The sequence below is a fragment of the Cladophialophora bantiana genome (genome assembly GCF_000835475.1).
Source record: "Cladophialophora bantiana CBS 173.52 unplaced genomic scaffold supercont1.3, whole genome shotgun sequence".
In the NCBI taxonomy this organism is placed as follows: Eukaryota; Fungi; Ascomycota; class Eurotiomycetes; order Chaetothyriales; family Herpotrichiellaceae; genus Cladophialophora; species Cladophialophora bantiana.
The window spans coordinates 1,157,518-1,173,002 of record NW_015971577.1 but is presented as its reverse complement, the minus strand read 5'-3'; the positions used below and the strand labels follow the sequence as shown (position 1 = coordinate 1,173,002).

Genomic DNA, 15,485 nt, shown 5'->3' with positions numbered 1-15,485 from the left:
AACAGGTTCCAAGATGGATAGTAGCATAAGGGTGGAGAAATATAGACGGCTGGGAGGCACCTCGAGCATCGAAAACGGGTGATTGGTTAGCCTTAACAGGGATTCCCTTTGTCGTCCATGGTCGCTAGAACCACCTCAGCCGACCGTGGCTAACGTTTGCATAACTATTGAAAGATGGTTTTGTTCTGAGCATCGCGTGGTGAGATACATCGAGTCGATGGGTTGATCGCGACCGTCTGCAGCTCGACGGTCTCCGCCACGATCGCTTTGACTATCCTAAGTGAGGCTCTAGGTCGTTCATACTGGCCATGGCAGCAGGGTTCGGATGAGCTTTACACATGCCCTGACGTGCAGTAGGCAGAGCCATTGACCGGATGGGCTGCGTCAAAAAGAACCGGTCGTCACTGGCGAAGCAAGGTCGAGAGGATCTTTCCTGCCACCTGAACGGAAAGGGCGATACGAACCTGGCTTAAGTGGAGGGTAATTGCATTGAAGGAACAAATCATGGTGGTGAGAAAAGACAAGAGGTGGAGTAATGGATGGTGTGAGAAGCTTGTTGGGTGGTCCGAACTCCCAGCCACCCAAGACACCAAGACATATGCTCTGAGACAGTCATGCGCCATGCTGCAGGGATCGAATGATCGAAAGGTTCACAATGTTACCTGCTGGAGTAAATAATGGCCTCGCGTTGTCTAGGGCGGGGTTTGGTGAGTTGTTAGCAGTCAAGAATACGGGCAGCTGAAGCTGAAAGCCGAAAGGCGAGAAGTGGTGGGTGGCACGGGCGCGTTGCGCCGCCGAGCCGCCAAGTCTTGTTTGTCGTGTTTGCTCTGACCTCGTATGTGATGTTTGTCTTGTTTGTTTAGTTTGCCCTAAGGCTGCGCCCCGACACTATCCTCCCTGTTGTCTACCACCAACACGACAGAAATCAAAGTCACCTCCGATCAGGAACTCCCTGAAGATGGCAAATGACGTCCAATATCCAGAAGTGGCAGCCCGTGGCACGCTCGCTCTCCTAGAAACCCGTCTCCATCGATTGGAGTTCCTCCTCAGCGGCGCCAGTAACGATGATGGTATTCCACCTCCAACCGCAACAACATCTTCTGGCAGCGAGACATTGTGGGCCAGGTTAGACGCTCTCGATGCCGCACTTGCTAAGCTAAGAAGGCTCACGGGTACACCTGGGTCAGTTGTACGGGATATTGAGCAGCTCTGTAGGTGAGGGAATGCAACGCTGGAATCTCTGCTGATCATGCCCCAAGCATCAACGCATCCTGATCTATTTGCCGGGACGGCTACTACAATACCCAAGTCTGAGGACACGAGTACGCTTGCCTCGATTGTCCTCGCTCATGCCACATTATATCCCGAGACCGCATCCAGATTGTCCTCGTTACAAACATTGCAAGTCCCGCCCGCAGATCAGAGTTCGAAACTGTTGTCGCTGGCGCCGAGACTTGAAAGGCTCAGGCAAGAAGAAGACCGTATGCAACAAGAAGTTCGAGAGCTACGTGAGCGCAGTGCTAGATGCCTAGAATGGTGGGTCAAGACTGGAGTGGTCGGAATGGGAGATATGTGGGAGGACTGGGAGAGACGGACGGCTGGGGTGGAGAGGAATGTCATCCGTAGGGAGCGCCGCGCAATGGAACAGCAGGGCTACCTGTGAAAAGAATGACAAAAGATGAGACAGGCAACATCAATCAGAGCACTGTGAGTTCCCTGGTGCCTGAGTCGGAAATCCCTGGAGCCGAATCGGATGTTAGAAACAAATGGTTCATCTGGCAGTCGTCTGACGTTCATGTGACGTTCAAGAGCAAGAATTCGCAGGCAGGGAGATATTGCATGGACAAGGTTCGGCGTTGGCAGTCCAACGCTTTTCTGGTGGCACGACAGCAGCTGTGCGTTCAATCGACCCATGTCGGTGCTCGACGACTCATATTCCCCGGAAAGATCGACGCGAGAACAGACGCATCAGCCAAGCCCATGGTCGATTACGAGCATTTCTGTCCGTCCGTCTAGGGCAAATAGATTCTTTGTCCGAACAGTGGGAGGAAGATGCACATGCAATTGCTTGTCCTTCTTGTTGTGGCTGAAGGATCGCTTACCAGCCCCTCGCCCCGAGAATAATTGCACTGTGGGAATTGCGGGCGCGTGCATGTGGCGGTGCCAGGGCCCATTCCTGTGGAGACATTGGGATTGGTCGAGAACGATGGATCAGCAGCTGCCAGGGGCAGAGGCGTGTCTTGTCCAATCGCCCAAGACGGCGGGTCAGGTACAGGACCCAGTTTCATTTCGACGAAAATGCGAGCGGAATAGAGGACACCCGAGTGTCAGGGCCAGACAAGCTAGGATTCGGAGGATGGAAGGCGTGGGAGACCGCGTCAGAACTGGTGCAAAGCGTCGTTAGCAATAGCGTACCCTGTCCATCAACCGGACAGGTCTACGAAAGAATTGCAAAATAGACGATACCCGTAGAGATTGTTCAATCTTGGGCCAAATCGAGAGGTTGCGTGCCACAAAGCGCTTTCCATTGAGCGCGTGGCGTGTGTGACCCAGAAGCTGTAGAAGTGGCCAACCGGCTGCGACGTGCCATTGATCCAGAGCCGAACGAGGATGTTAAGTCTAGCTAAGTGGCGTCTATTAGGGACTGGTGCAATTGAGCAAATCGAGGCGCTCAGAAGGTCGGGGTATGCCAGTCCAGGACGCCATCGAACAAGGATGATAAGGAGGAGCTGATGCGGGATTTGCTCCTGGAAGGGAGAAAATTTGGAAATCTCGAGGCAGAAGGGCAAGGACCGAATCTGGTTGAACAGCGCAGGGGGTGGAGATTCGGGCAAGGTGGGCAGGGTGGGTGCTAACCACAAGTGAAACGTGTTGCAGGCGCAGGGCTCCTGGGCCTTGGATGGCCCATGGGCGTCGTTGGGTTAAACGATCCCCATAAGGTATAGGCGGCTTCCCGCGAAAAGGGCCCCCCAATGAACCTAAGAACAGAAAGGGAGAGGGTTCTCAGGGCGAATTGGCTGGCTGCTTGCTCTCGGAAGTGACCCTTGGAACCTCTCTGCTTCTTCCTCCTGAACTCGATTCCTCACTCCTCAAACCACCACGGCCATCTCTTCGACCACCACAACACCATCCTTTTACCACCCACGCTCGTTCAGGCAACAACTTTCCATCATCCCCGAAACTTCTTCCAAAACACCTTTTATTCCTTTCTCGCGTTATTCCATTCTTTGTCAATCGTTACCCTACCCTTTCGCCGCCTGCCGTCATTCTGAATCTGTTATCCACTCTCTGTTCTTCTTTTCTTAGCCACCAGTCACAAGATATTCGCCTCCCACATTCTGTCGATTGATCGGCGGCTGTGGTTGTTTGCCTCTCTGGCTTTCGATTGCTCCTTTACCCGGCACACGCCATTGCAGACCTACTAAGTCCCGAGAGACTACAACATATCGCTACGCACGCGATCTCGAGTTCATTGAGCTGTCCTGCGCTCGGATCAACCCTCCACCCAACCTGCGCCTGGACTTTGGATCTCGCTCGCAGTCCTCACCCTATTAACCATTCCGCCAACCATTTCATCCGCATCAACCTGATTGCGCCGGCATCTCCGTAACGAGAAACACCACTGCCGTTTGCTGACCCTTCATGCCCTCATACGGATCACTACACTCTCCCTCGTTAAAGAAAAACAACATGTTGGAAGCTCGAAGAGGTGGTCGAATTGATTTCGGCTACATCGTTGGTGATCCATTTGCGTTGGCTACCATCTCCATTGGTTTGGTAAGAGACTCAAGCTGCTTGCACCAGATCATGGCGCTGACTCCAACGACAGCTTGCTTGGTTGATTGCGTTCATCGCATCAATCATTGCCAATATCCAAGATCCTTTCCCTAAATATGCTTGGTGGACTGTTGCGTACATGTTGTGCTGCATTGTCGGCATCACCATTGTCTTTGCTACGAACTCCACAAACACATACAGCCTCGCGGTATGTTATTTAGCTCGTCTACATTCGGCTCGACTAACGGCCAGCAGATTGTTGGATACCTTGCGGCTGGCCTCGTCATGACAACATCTGCGGTCAATTCACTCGTCTACCAACCACAGGGCGCCATGGAGGCTGCTGCTGCTGGCCACATTTTGCTCTCAATGGTGGCGGTAAGTTGATAGCTCGTGTCTTTTGGTTTTTGCTGTCGGCTGACTTGTCAAGATCATCTGGATTTTCTACTTCGGTTCTACCCCTGCTGCGGCCCATCGCGAGTTCATTGATCAATTTGCCCTGCACAAAGAACGCCAATCTTTCCGTGGCCCCCCACAAAGCATGACCAATGTTTATGATCGCCCTCAGACAACTGCTTCTGCTCAACCCCCTCAAATGTACACCTCGGCACAACTGAGCGGCTTCGAGACCTCTTCTCCTGTTTCGGGATACCCAGGCGGACCTGCAGGAGCAGCGGCTCGGGCCTCTGCGCAACCCGCAGCCAACACAAGTAGCACCCCCGCTCCAGTCCAAGAAGTCAGCCCGCCCACCGAGTACCCATACCGCGCCAAAGCCATTTACAGTTATGAGGCCAACCCAGATGACGCGAATGAGATCAGCTTTAGCAAGCACGAGATTCTCGAAGTGTCTGATGTAAGCGGCCGGTGGTGGCAGGCCAAGAAAGAGAATGGCGAAACAGGTATCGCACCGAGCAACTACTTGATCCTGTTATGAAATCACATATCAAGGTTAAAAGGATCTTAAGAGAGGTTGTCGCTATGAATGATGGCGGGTTACCATCAAGGGCCTCGACATCACACTAATGACCGGATTTTGACGACATGCTATCTTTCTCTTCTGTGCACATGACTTTCTGGACTCTATGGAACTACAACTTGCAACCTCGAAACGGCATTGTGGGCACCATATGAAAAGCGAGCTTGTGCGTGCTCGATACCTTCCCCTGGTTAGATGGACCCAAAACAAAAGACGGGATTGGAATCTGTGGGTTGGCAATAAGAGCCTTTGTGGTATTTGGGTTTCTTCAACTAGGCCACGAATCGAACGGTATGGATATCCCTCCAGGGGCTTGTACAGGCGTTATGGCGCACGGCCGGATGAGGGCGAGGTGGTACGAGCAACCTGCGGACTCTGCCAATCTGCAAGTATTTCGGGGGCGGGTTTGGGCCTGGAATACCCCGACATTTCCTTCTTCTTTCTCGATCGATCCGGATCACGACAACGGCAAGCAACACGATCGACACCCGTTGTCGGTCAGAGTCGGTTTTTAGAAACATACCATATGTCGATGATACATGGGCGGATGGTACGTGACTGAAGAGCTTGGGTTTCTGAACTTTTACGAATCGCGAGACTGCAAATTTTGCAATGGACAAAATGAAACGAATCGTGATTGAGCTACTTGATTTTAGCAGGAAAGAGTCCGCATTTTAAGCGATGAGACGAGCAGTAAAGAAAAAGATAGCCAGGAAGAAATAACAGAGGATTCGATCTTCGGTGTAGTGAAGGCTTTTGCTGTTCCTTGTTGCTCTTCTGTGTGCCCACTGCCTGTGTCGGATTTCTCATAGGCACACGGCGAGAGTCCGGTTTGCGAGAGCCTGCGCCAGTCCTTGCTTCTGCAGTGGGCGAGAACAGTTCCGTATGCACAATGCAACTAGGTAACCTGGGTTAGTATGTGGGTTAGTATGTGGATGGACAGGTTGGTAGCGGGTACCCCGAACTCCGTACCTTGCATCGTCCGCGAATCTAGGCATGTAGGTACCTACACAGTACGGACTACTCGACGAAAGATTCGTCATCGCGAAACGAACCTTCAAACCCCCTCCCTTCCTTCCGGCGGGCCACCTGCCACCATACGTGTGCATGCGCACTAACTCAAACAGCTAAGGGAAAGTAAGGTAATACGGACGGAGTAAGTACCGAGTTAGTATATGCTTTAACTGTACCTACTTAGTTCTCGCTCGGTATAGTCATCCACACCTATTCTGCAGATAAGGGGTGGACATAGATAGATATATAAGCAAACGCCTAGCTGGCTAGGGATACGGTAGCGTATGTAGCGAGGACTTTCGAGGTATCAGCGTCAAAAGCATATAAGCTGTATCTAGGTATGTATTCCGCAACCCTCGGGCCATATACATGGTACATGGGTAGACCCTTCGAGAGGGCCACGCAAGCCGGGTCGGAGTACTCGGTACGAGGACTGGGTATGAGGACGATGCGGTTTCATGCCTCCTGCTCCCTTCTCCTCCCTCCCCCTCCAGACCTAGACCTAAAGCCAGGATAGACTACTCAAGACATGAGAATGTCGACGGTCCAGACCAGAGTAAAAGGAAATTACGGAGGCATTCTGCACAAGTTTCAGACAAGCTTCGGAGCATACGTCGTGATATTTGAAACATGGGCTTTTTGGCTTGACCGTGATGACAGCCATACTTAAAATGATTCCTTCCCTTCTAGTCTATTCAGGATTCCAAATTATCCCACCGACATGCCAAACCCCTCCCTGTAAAGTGAAAGAAGGGAAGAAACGCTCGAACGCTTCAACCGTCGTAACATGGAAAGCACAATGTCTTTCCACAGTCCCAAGGCACATGTTGGTGTTGAAGCACAGAAAAGAGAAGGAAGACAAGCAAAGAGATTCGTTATCGCCCTGCTAGAATAGGTTGGTTCTGTGCACTGTACGACCCTGGGTTGTAACTCGTGTTGTAATCATGAATACCCAGTCCAGTATGGTTCAGTGGACTCGTCGGCTGTGCGGCCGGCATCTGTGCGAGGTCATTGTCGTGGTCGTTTTGGCGGATCGGGGCATATGCATCATCGAGAGAAGGCTTCTGATATGCGTATTCTTGCCTTCCACCCGCACCGGGGTGTTCATCGAAGTCCTCATCATCATTCCGCAGATTACTTGAGAACGCGTCCTGCGTCTGCGCAGAGAAGTCGTTCTTGCCTCCGGAACCAGGCAAATTTTGAGGCATCATTCCCGTCCTCTTGAACGTCATAACGGCTCGAAAAGAGATAAATGCCGTAGCGACGAACAGCAGCATTTCAATCACGCCAAACACGATGATGGTCTCAGACAGCTTGCAACGCCCGGGACTGCCGTACTTAAAATTATCGCAGCCTGTAGCGTTCTTATCCGTGCTCTTCCCTTTGCCCTTCCCCGCAGAGACGTAGCTGGCAACAGCAGCCCAAGCACTAAGCCAGAAAATCACGGCCAGAGAGTCAAGCGCGGCGAAAGCATAGACGTTGGAGAAGCGGCGGGCGCGGGACCACATGGGGACCATTACGAGGTAGATTAGGATGGGTATAGTGAGCCAGCACTGCAGGTAGATTTGCATTAGTTTGAGGTCAAGACCGGACGGACTGGCAGTGGGTGAGGGGACTCACCAGGCCAAAGTACCAGCCGACTCGGCCATCCGTTGTGCCAGGCCTCGTGAGTAAGGCGATTGTAAGAACCCAGGCAAGGAAGAGGACGGCCGCCTGGCCCATGTGAATGTAATTCTTGATCTGGCCGAACTGGTCTAGTTGGAGCCTCATCTTTGCTCGCGATGCCTCAAACTCGGGTTGTGCGAGAGAAGAGACTCGAGGCAGTGGATATCCCAAGGGCGTTCGATGAGCCGCAGTTCAGAAGAAGGGCGCAGCTAAGGCTGGCAAAGTTGCGATGTGTTTGCCTTGGTTGTGTTACTTTCGGCTTGGGTGAGATATGAGGTCAGGCCGAAGGGCTGTTGTTCGTAGGGCGAGGACAAGTCGGGCCGTTGCTCAAAAGGGAAAGAAAGACCAGCAAAGGGTAGGTATACAGATAGCAAACGACTACGGAGTACTGTACAAGGAATCGAAAGGAGTGACGATATTGAGACGAGGCAAACGGGGGGCTTAGGAAGCGGTCACAACAGATCAAAGACACGGGGCAGCAAGAACCGAGACGCGAAAGATGGGGCGCAGCGGCTGTGTGGCGTTCTAGTCTGTGTAACTCGTAAGGCTGAGGCTCGTCGTGGCGCTTCAATATTCGACTCGAGTGTTTTCAATTACCTCCTCCTATCTACGATATATACTCCGTACTTATATCAGTCCGAACTTCGAGATGGTGTTCATGGACTATACCTCCTACCTACCGAGCTACCTTCCTGGCATGCTCCAAGTCGACAGGTTTCTTGCTGGGAACGCTTCGTGTCCATTCTCATTGGTCACAACCCACTTGCTGCGAGTGGAACGATCCCTACCGCATGGCCCCAGAACGCTCTGGGATTGGCACGACCGGTGCCCCGAGACTCCAAAGGCCCAAGACCTGCATACAGATGGGGTTCATAGATTGGCATTCGGATCAAGGCTGGGGGATTTCGTGAACAGCCCTCCTCTTTACTTCCACCAAACATTGCCCGGCACCTATAAACCAGGTGCGATGCCTGTTGACGACTCTAGAGAGGCAATGCACAATAGGGTCGCCACACCGGCTGATCTGTCCCAGGGCTTTGACTGCCTTGTGCAAGTGGTGGAAGGCAGGCACGAAGGGGTAATTGCTGGCACAGGCTCCTTAACAAGGCTGATTGATTTGCACATGAAAGGTTGCTGGTGTTGTTTGCTCCCTCTTGTGGCTGTCACCTAGGCTTCCTCCCTTAAACCAAACGTTGGCGTTAGGCGTTGGGCCCAGTGACATTCACACGTCTATTGTTCGTGAATAGCCGTCTCGGGCGTGATTGGCGTGCCATTTTCTGCAAGGCATCTCTCTCGCAGAAGCCAGTACGTCGGTATTGTGCGGGTCAAAGGGGGCGCCTGCTGTCAGGTACAAACTGCGCATGCAAGCAATAAGTGAACAGTGGAGAATCAGGAGTGAAGACTAGCTGCACTGGGGAAGGAGCCATCACTTTGGGCACGCGAGACGAGCGCAGGGAGCGTTGGTGGTGTGAATCTTCCAGTGGCGAAAGTCTGACATTAATGCCTGTTGGGGCCTTGGGGCCTACTGGGCCTACATGGTATTAGGTGTTTTCTCAAGTAGTATTCTTGGGGCCTGTTAACATCCGTTAGCGCCACCGGATGTCGCCCGCGCTTGCCCTTTTTCGGTTCGCTCCCGCTGGCTGGGGCCCGCCGATTCGTCACTTCCGCATGACTAAATTGCGCCCACCGCTACTGCCGCTAAACAATTTATTTTCTTCTCGGCCTGCAGTCAAAAAGGCCCCTTTGGAATTTCCCTTCCTTTTGTTTCTCATCAACCAGTTCATCCTTCAACTGATCACAACCCGAGCTCATCTTCAAACAATCCTTTGAATCTAGGGCACCCAGCTACCCTTCCCACCCCTCCGTCAATTGATTCCCAAGGCAGCCTCTAGCTACCTGAGTCAAGTTCCCTTCCACAAGTCCACATTTTTAACCACTTGTCAACTCATCCAACTTGTGCCTCAGCCACAATGTCTACTGCCGTCGACAACCTTGCCGAAAACCTCAAGAACGCCAGCCTTGAGGATACCTCTGCTGCCAACAACGAGAGCGTTCTGGCCTCCGCAGCCGAAGGTCGTCGATTGTACATCGGGAATCTCGCTTATGCGACCACTGAGGCGGAACTCAAGCAGTTCTTTTCTGGCTACGATGTGTAGGTGGCAACTGTCGGGATTTTCCATCCGTCCGTGTGATTAATCTTGTTGCAACAGCGAGTCAACCTCCATTCCTGTCAACCCCCGCACCAACCGCCCCGTCGGCTACGCCTTTGTTGATCTGAAGACTGCTGAAGAGGCGGAAAAGGCCATCGAGAACCTGTCAGGCAAGGAGATCCTTGAGCGCAAGGTCTCTGTCCAAGTTGCCCGCAAGCCCGATCAGGCCGCAACCCCTGAGGGTACCGCCGAAGGTGCTGAGGCTGACCGTAAGAGAGCCGCTGGACGCGGTCGTGGTGGCCGCGGACGTGGCCGAGGTGGTCGTGGCCGTGGAGGTGCAAGGGGCACTGCTGTACGTGACGCCAAATGTCTGCGACCTGAAGAACGGATGACTGACTCATTACAGGAGGCTGGTGCGCCTGCCACCGAGCTCGCAGAGACCCCCCTGCCCTTGACAGACGTCACTGCTGAAGCCAACAAGGCCGCTCCCGCAGCTGACGCTAAATCTCGAACTCCTCGTCCCCCCAAGCAACGAGGTCCTCCAGAGGATGGCATCCCGTCCACCACCAAGGTCATGGTTGCCAACTTGCCCTACGACCTTAGCGAGGAAAAGGTATGGACCGCAGAAGCCAAACAGTTGGTCGCATGCTAACCTTCGTTTAGCTCAAGGAACTCTTCGCCGCCTACCAACCCAGCTCTGCCAAGATTGCTCTGCGTCCGATCCCACGGTTCATGGTCAAGAAACTTGCTGCCCGCAACGAGCCTCGCAAGGGCCGTGGCTTCGGCTTCGTCACACTTGCGTCCGAGGAGATGCAGAAGAAGGCTGTTGAAGAGATGAATGGCAAGCAGATTGAGGGTCGCGAGATCGCTGTCAAGGTCGCCATCGATAGCCCAGGAAAGGAAGATGGTGCTGAGACGACTGAAAATGGTACCAACGGCACGACCGAGGAGGTTGCTGCTGCTTAAGTGAAGAACGCTAGCACAGACATTGACCGACAAATGCACGCGACAAATGCACAAAGATGAAGGAAAGACGATATCCTTTTAGCAAGGCATGCTTTTATTGGCAAGGAATGGGAAGGCTTAACTGCTTTTTCCAACTGCAGCTCGAAGAGGTGATGCCTGAGGCTGAAATATCGGAACGACTAGTCAAGGAAGGTTGATGGATCAGCCCACGCGACAACCATATCTTTCTTGCCTAGGTGGCTGTATCTTCCAATACCTTAATATTATCCACTACCAAAAGTTCACAGCCCTGTTCCTTGTGATCGGAATTGAACTCATTTCCTTTCTCGGCGGCGGCGGTTTCAATTCCCCTGAATAGCAAGTGCAAGGACAGCGACCCATCTCGCCATGTAACAAGAACGGCGAGACGGTTGCGCTCAACTTTATATACCGCAGTACGGAGAAGTTTAATATTGGATCATCTCCCTGTCCGCCCAAACGGGGCCTTCCCATAACACCCCTGAATCCTAAACCCCTTCTATCAATCCCATTTTTCCCCTTGATGCTTACTTCAACAAAAGTCATCTTCCGTTTCAAGAGCTGAGTAGCCCTTGCCTTCGAGATATACCATGTCTAGTTATCTGCCCTCTGACGGGGAAAGTGAATTGGGGGTTCACTGACAAGCATACCAAAGAAACAGCGCTCAATTCCAGAAGGCGATCGTATTGAAGAGACCCAAGGACCAGTCACTGCCGTGGGCAATTTCAGTCCCCAAGATTCCAGCGCTATAGCTTGCTAACTGCGTTGACAAGTGCATTACCTGTTGCTGTAGCACTCATAGGGTTCTGCCCGGTAATCAGTCGTCCGCCCTTCGACACGGCGACACACTCGCCCCAAGGCCTGTCTGCTTTAACATACTTCCCATTACTGATTTTGTTAAGCTCCGTCTCCAGCATGAACGGCATGAACTGGGATAACCCAATTTGATCCTCCTCGTCGTTGGAGAAGCCTGTCACCTCTGCATCTGCCACCAGGTAGCTGCCATCCGAGAGTTTGACGTTGACCAGGGCAGCGGAACCATGACAGACGGCGCCGACAACTTTGCCGCTTTCGAAAAATTCTCGAATGAGCTGGATCGAGTCTGCATCTGTTGCAAGGTCGTACATCGCTTCTCAACTTTTAGCAGGGTGGAGTGGTATCGACCCGAAGAAAACACGATACGACTTACGACCATGGCCTCCCACATAGAAGATGGCGGCGAAGTCTGGGGCCTTTCCCACGAAATTTGAGAGCTTCTCTGTGTTTTTCCAGAGAGCAGATTGCCTCTCCCAGAACTGACTAGAAACCTCGTCCTGCTTCCAGCTTTCGACCGAGCCCGGGTCAACAGGTGCTGCACCGCCGGCTGGGGATGCTACAGTGATATCCGCGACCTGTTGCAGTTGGTGATACGGGTGTGCGAACTCGGGCTATGGATTATAGGTGAGGACTTCCACGCACATGAAACGTGGAAAGGCTAACTCACTAGATACCAGCCTGTAGGCTTGCCGGACGTGCCCAGTGCGCTGTGAGATGTTAGGACGAAGAGTACACGCGGCTTTGAGACCGACATTGCAACGAAAGGTTCAGACAAGACCAAGAACACGTCTGAGGGGAGGATGTTTGATGATTCAAAATTGAACCCCCAGTTGCAAACAACCGCCTTGGTTTATATTGCTGAGGTCCTGAGGGGCAACCACCTGTCCATGCCTGTCCGGCAGAGATTAACTCCTTTGGAGTCGGCTTTGATGTCGTGGTAATCAGCAAGGAGCCAAGGGCCCTGGATCAAATTCAGGCCTCGATTCACAGAACCCAGACGATTCATGCTCCAGCCAGCAACAGTAACATCGGTTTGTCATTATCGAGCCTTTGTCGAAAATCGATTTCCCCATCCAATAAACCTCTCATCCGTAAGTTGCGAGTGGAGTTTGGGTGATGTACCTAGGAACCTCAACCCTGCAGAGCGGAGCTTCCGTGATGACACGTCGCCCTTCGGATGGTATCCGTCCTCTGCGTGTTGCAAAACGCTATGATATGTTTTCCATGGTGTAGAAGATCAATCGGGTTGAGACTATCACGACACATTTTGGTCATTGCTCGGGGCGGTTCGGTTCAACTGCTTCACCTTGGAATTTGTGAGGCATTGAATAGAAGACCAGATCGATCTCCTTGAACTGTAACATCTCTTGGCCGAGCCCAACATATGTCGCCACAGCAAGGGGTTTTCTCGGGATATGGCCCGCGACGGTACTCAGCCTTGTCCGCAAAGCATGCAATACGTCAACGGATCTGCCGCGTTGAGCAGTAATAGGATGTTTGCAACGAATTCTTCGGCAAACGAATTCATTACGTTAGCAGCAATAACACCACATTCGAAGACGCTGACAAATCGGGCCTTCCGCAGGATAGCGGGAAGCATCCATGTTAAATCGGACTGCATCCGTCAAGTCTCATCTTCATTGCGCAGGTAGCAACATGAACGATGCCGCAGTTGAGACAGCTGATGTCTCACCCAGTCAACACCCACAACGGCCGTGCAAAGCGCGATCACGTATCAGCGCCGCCTGCGTGCGATGTCAGAAGCGGAAAATTCGGGTAGGTTCTCTCGCTTCTGGTGCTTTCACCCCCAGAACGAATACTAGCTGTTCCGCCTGTACACGGAATAATGACGGGTCACTAGTGTGATGGAGCATTGCCGGCTTGTGGTGCATGTCGAAAAGCAGGAGCTAATTGCGTGGGCGGGGGAACATCTCGCGATATCCCTCGAAGGTGAGCCAGCTGCCCAGATTGGATTATCCCCTAGAATTAATCGCCTGCTATTCAGCTATGTGCACGACTTGGAGGCCCGAGTTGCTTGGCTCGAATCCATTGTTCGGGAAAATGTGCCCAGTGTCGACCTGAACGGAGGGCCACGTTATCGATCCCATGGCACACCTACCAGTCGATCTAGGGAGGCTGATCTATCTCAGTCTCAGCATGAAGATGGGGCTCACGACAGCTATTCTCAGGACGACGAGTCACTTAGCGATATCACTCATCAGATTGGACTCGTCTCCGTCGCCACGGGAACAGATCTCCGCTACCTGGGCCCTTCCAGCGGCTTGTTTTTCACCAGATTCGTCTTAGCCGGACTGGGACGAAAGATTCAAGTTGAGAAACAGTACCCGCCTGAACCTACGAGGGATCGTTTCTCGATCCCCGCCGATCTTCTTATCATTCGACCCCAAGAGCTGCCGTCAGATCACAGACATGCGCGGTGGTTGTCGCAGGCGTATTTCGAAAGCGTTCACATGCAATTTCCCTTCCTGCATGAAGCTACATATATGGAAATCCTCGGACAACTGTATGCTGGTGCTGAAGTCGGGCCGACATGCGAATTTCAGGTTTTCATGGTCCTGGCAATCGGTGCCACCATTCTGGCGCGCCGAGCCAAAGTACCACTATGTGCTGAAGGCTACTGCGCTTCTGCAATGAGTCGGCTCGATAGCATCTTCCAAAAGGCGTCTTTCACAGGGGTTCAATGCATCTTGCTTCTGCAGATGTATACCATGAACAATCCATCCTCTGGATTGAGTCTCTGGTCGCTTCATTACCATTGTCTGGCATGGACAATAGAGCTGGGTCTGCAGCGCAATGCTCCCGGAAACTTATTTTCTGTTTTCGAGCAAGAGCTGCGAACCAGAGTTTTCTGGTGTGTTTACACGATTGATCGCATCCTGTGCACTATCATGGGAAGACCGCTCGGCTTGATGGACGAGCAATGCGATTTGACGGTGAGCTCTACGACCCTGATCGTAACTGTTTGCCAACCAGGACTAACTCCCGCAGTTGCCTTTGGATACCAACGACAAGGATCTTGAATCGAGCCAAACACAGCCCGGTCAGAGAGTTGACTCTCTGACGAACCTGTCCAGTGCAATCCACCTCTTCAAACTTGCAAGATTCAACTCGGAAATAAAATGTGTATTGTACTGTGTCGGTCGACAATACCCACCGTACACGCAACCATCTACCAGTGACGTCGCTCGATGGAGAGAGGACATGTTGAATCGACTTCGGAAATGGAAGGAGGATATCCCGCAACAGCCAGAAGGCAGCGAACGACGTTATATGAATCACCTCTGCGAAATCAAATACCACGAGCTCATCATGCTGGTTCTCCGGCCGAACCCTGTTTTCCAGCATCCCACCAAGGCAGCTCTCCGCGAATGTTTTGCAAGTGCCATGAAGTGCAGCAAGCTCTACCACAGACTCTACACCGCCAACACGCTTCATTACAGTTGGATTAGCGCTCATTCGCTTTTCCTCTGCGTTATCACCATGTTTTACTGTGTCTGGACGCCTAATGGGATTGCTGATGAAGTCGAAGTCGACACTCTTGTGAGAGCTCTAAAATCGACCTCCGACATTCTTAGCGCTACAGGGGAGTATTGGCCAGAGGCAAACAGGAGTCGTGATGTGTTGGACCGCATCTCAGCGGCGACAATGTCACGATTTAACCCGAAGCACTGTGGGGCGCAGAGCGACAAACTAGACCCAAGATCACAGCCCACGCCGCAGATCTCGACAAACTTGGAGTTAGGACGACCAAGCGATGCCATTGACGTCGACCTGATCTCTCCCGACTTCCAGCCGCTCCAGTTCGGGAACTCAAGTATAGGCAACGGATACTTGTCCCCGTTCTACGAGGTACAGGCCGACTCTTTCACAACCACCGACATGCTGTCATACTTCATGGGCTCTGGCGGAGATGGCAGTACGAACAGTGCTCAGATGATGGGGGAGGACTACCCCAGCGTGGACGAAGTGATACAGAACTTCTTTGGCGACGGCCTCCAGGAAACCGGGCAAAATCAGTAAATGAACTGGTTCCAAAAGAGAGCGGGAGAGGTGACCTGGCGCCAAAAATCCATTATTTGCCA

At 52.4% G+C, this 15,485-nt stretch overlaps 6 protein-coding genes across 6 annotated transcripts; 4 read left to right on the top strand and 2 right to left on the bottom strand.

Moving 5' to 3' along the window:
- Positions 1 to 958: 958 nt before the first annotated feature.
- On the top strand, positions 959 to 1,663 carry Z519_02336 (uncharacterized protein; the record flags this gene model as incomplete). The annotated part of the gene is made up of 2 exons (XM_016760093.1): positions 959 to 1,211; positions 1,260 to 1,663. The coding sequence occupies 2 exons, from the start codon at positions 959 to 961 to the stop codon at positions 1,661 to 1,663; spliced, it is 657 nt and encodes a 218-aa protein (XP_016623614.1).
- A 1,979-nt stretch (positions 1,664 to 3,642) lies between these two features.
- On the top strand, positions 3,643 to 4,711 carry Z519_02335 (high osmolarity signaling protein sho1; the record flags this gene model as incomplete). The annotated part of the gene is made up of 4 exons (XM_016760092.1): positions 3,643 to 3,777; positions 3,830 to 3,985; positions 4,033 to 4,155; positions 4,208 to 4,711. The coding sequence occupies 4 exons, from the start codon at positions 3,643 to 3,645 to the stop codon at positions 4,709 to 4,711; spliced, it is 918 nt and encodes a 305-aa protein (XP_016623613.1).
- A 1,931-nt stretch (positions 4,712 to 6,642) lies between these two features.
- Z519_02334 (uncharacterized protein) lies at positions 6,643 to 7,537 on the bottom strand (the record flags this gene model as incomplete). The annotated part of the gene is made up of 2 exons (XM_016760091.1): positions 6,643 to 7,320; positions 7,388 to 7,537. The coding sequence occupies 2 exons, from the start codon at positions 7,535 to 7,537 to the stop codon at positions 6,643 to 6,645; spliced, it is 828 nt and encodes a 275-aa protein (XP_016623612.1).
- A 1,865-nt stretch (positions 7,538 to 9,402) lies between these two features.
- Z519_02333 (uncharacterized protein) lies at positions 9,403 to 10,548 on the top strand (the record flags this gene model as incomplete). Its single annotated transcript, XM_016760090.1, has 4 exons — positions 9,403 to 9,584; positions 9,643 to 9,934; positions 9,989 to 10,195; positions 10,246 to 10,548. 4 exons carry the CDS (start codon positions 9,403 to 9,405, stop codon positions 10,546 to 10,548), a joined length of 984 nt encoding a protein of 327 aa, XP_016623611.1.
- A 764-nt stretch (positions 10,549 to 11,312) lies between these two features.
- Positions 11,313 to 12,136, bottom strand: Z519_02332 (uncharacterized protein; the record flags this gene model as incomplete). Its single annotated transcript, XM_016760089.1, has 3 exons — positions 11,313 to 11,695; positions 11,756 to 11,993; positions 12,050 to 12,136. The coding sequence occupies 3 exons, from the start codon at positions 12,134 to 12,136 to the stop codon at positions 11,313 to 11,315; spliced, it is 708 nt and encodes a 235-aa protein (XP_016623610.1).
- A 909-nt stretch (positions 12,137 to 13,045) lies between these two features.
- Positions 13,046 to 15,423, top strand: Z519_02331 (uncharacterized protein; the record flags this gene model as incomplete). Its single annotated transcript, XM_016760088.1, has 3 exons — positions 13,046 to 13,158; positions 13,244 to 14,336; positions 14,392 to 15,423. 3 exons carry the CDS (start codon positions 13,046 to 13,048, stop codon positions 15,421 to 15,423), a joined length of 2,238 nt encoding a protein of 745 aa, XP_016623609.1.
- Between the last annotated feature and the right edge of the window lie 62 nt (positions 15,424 to 15,485).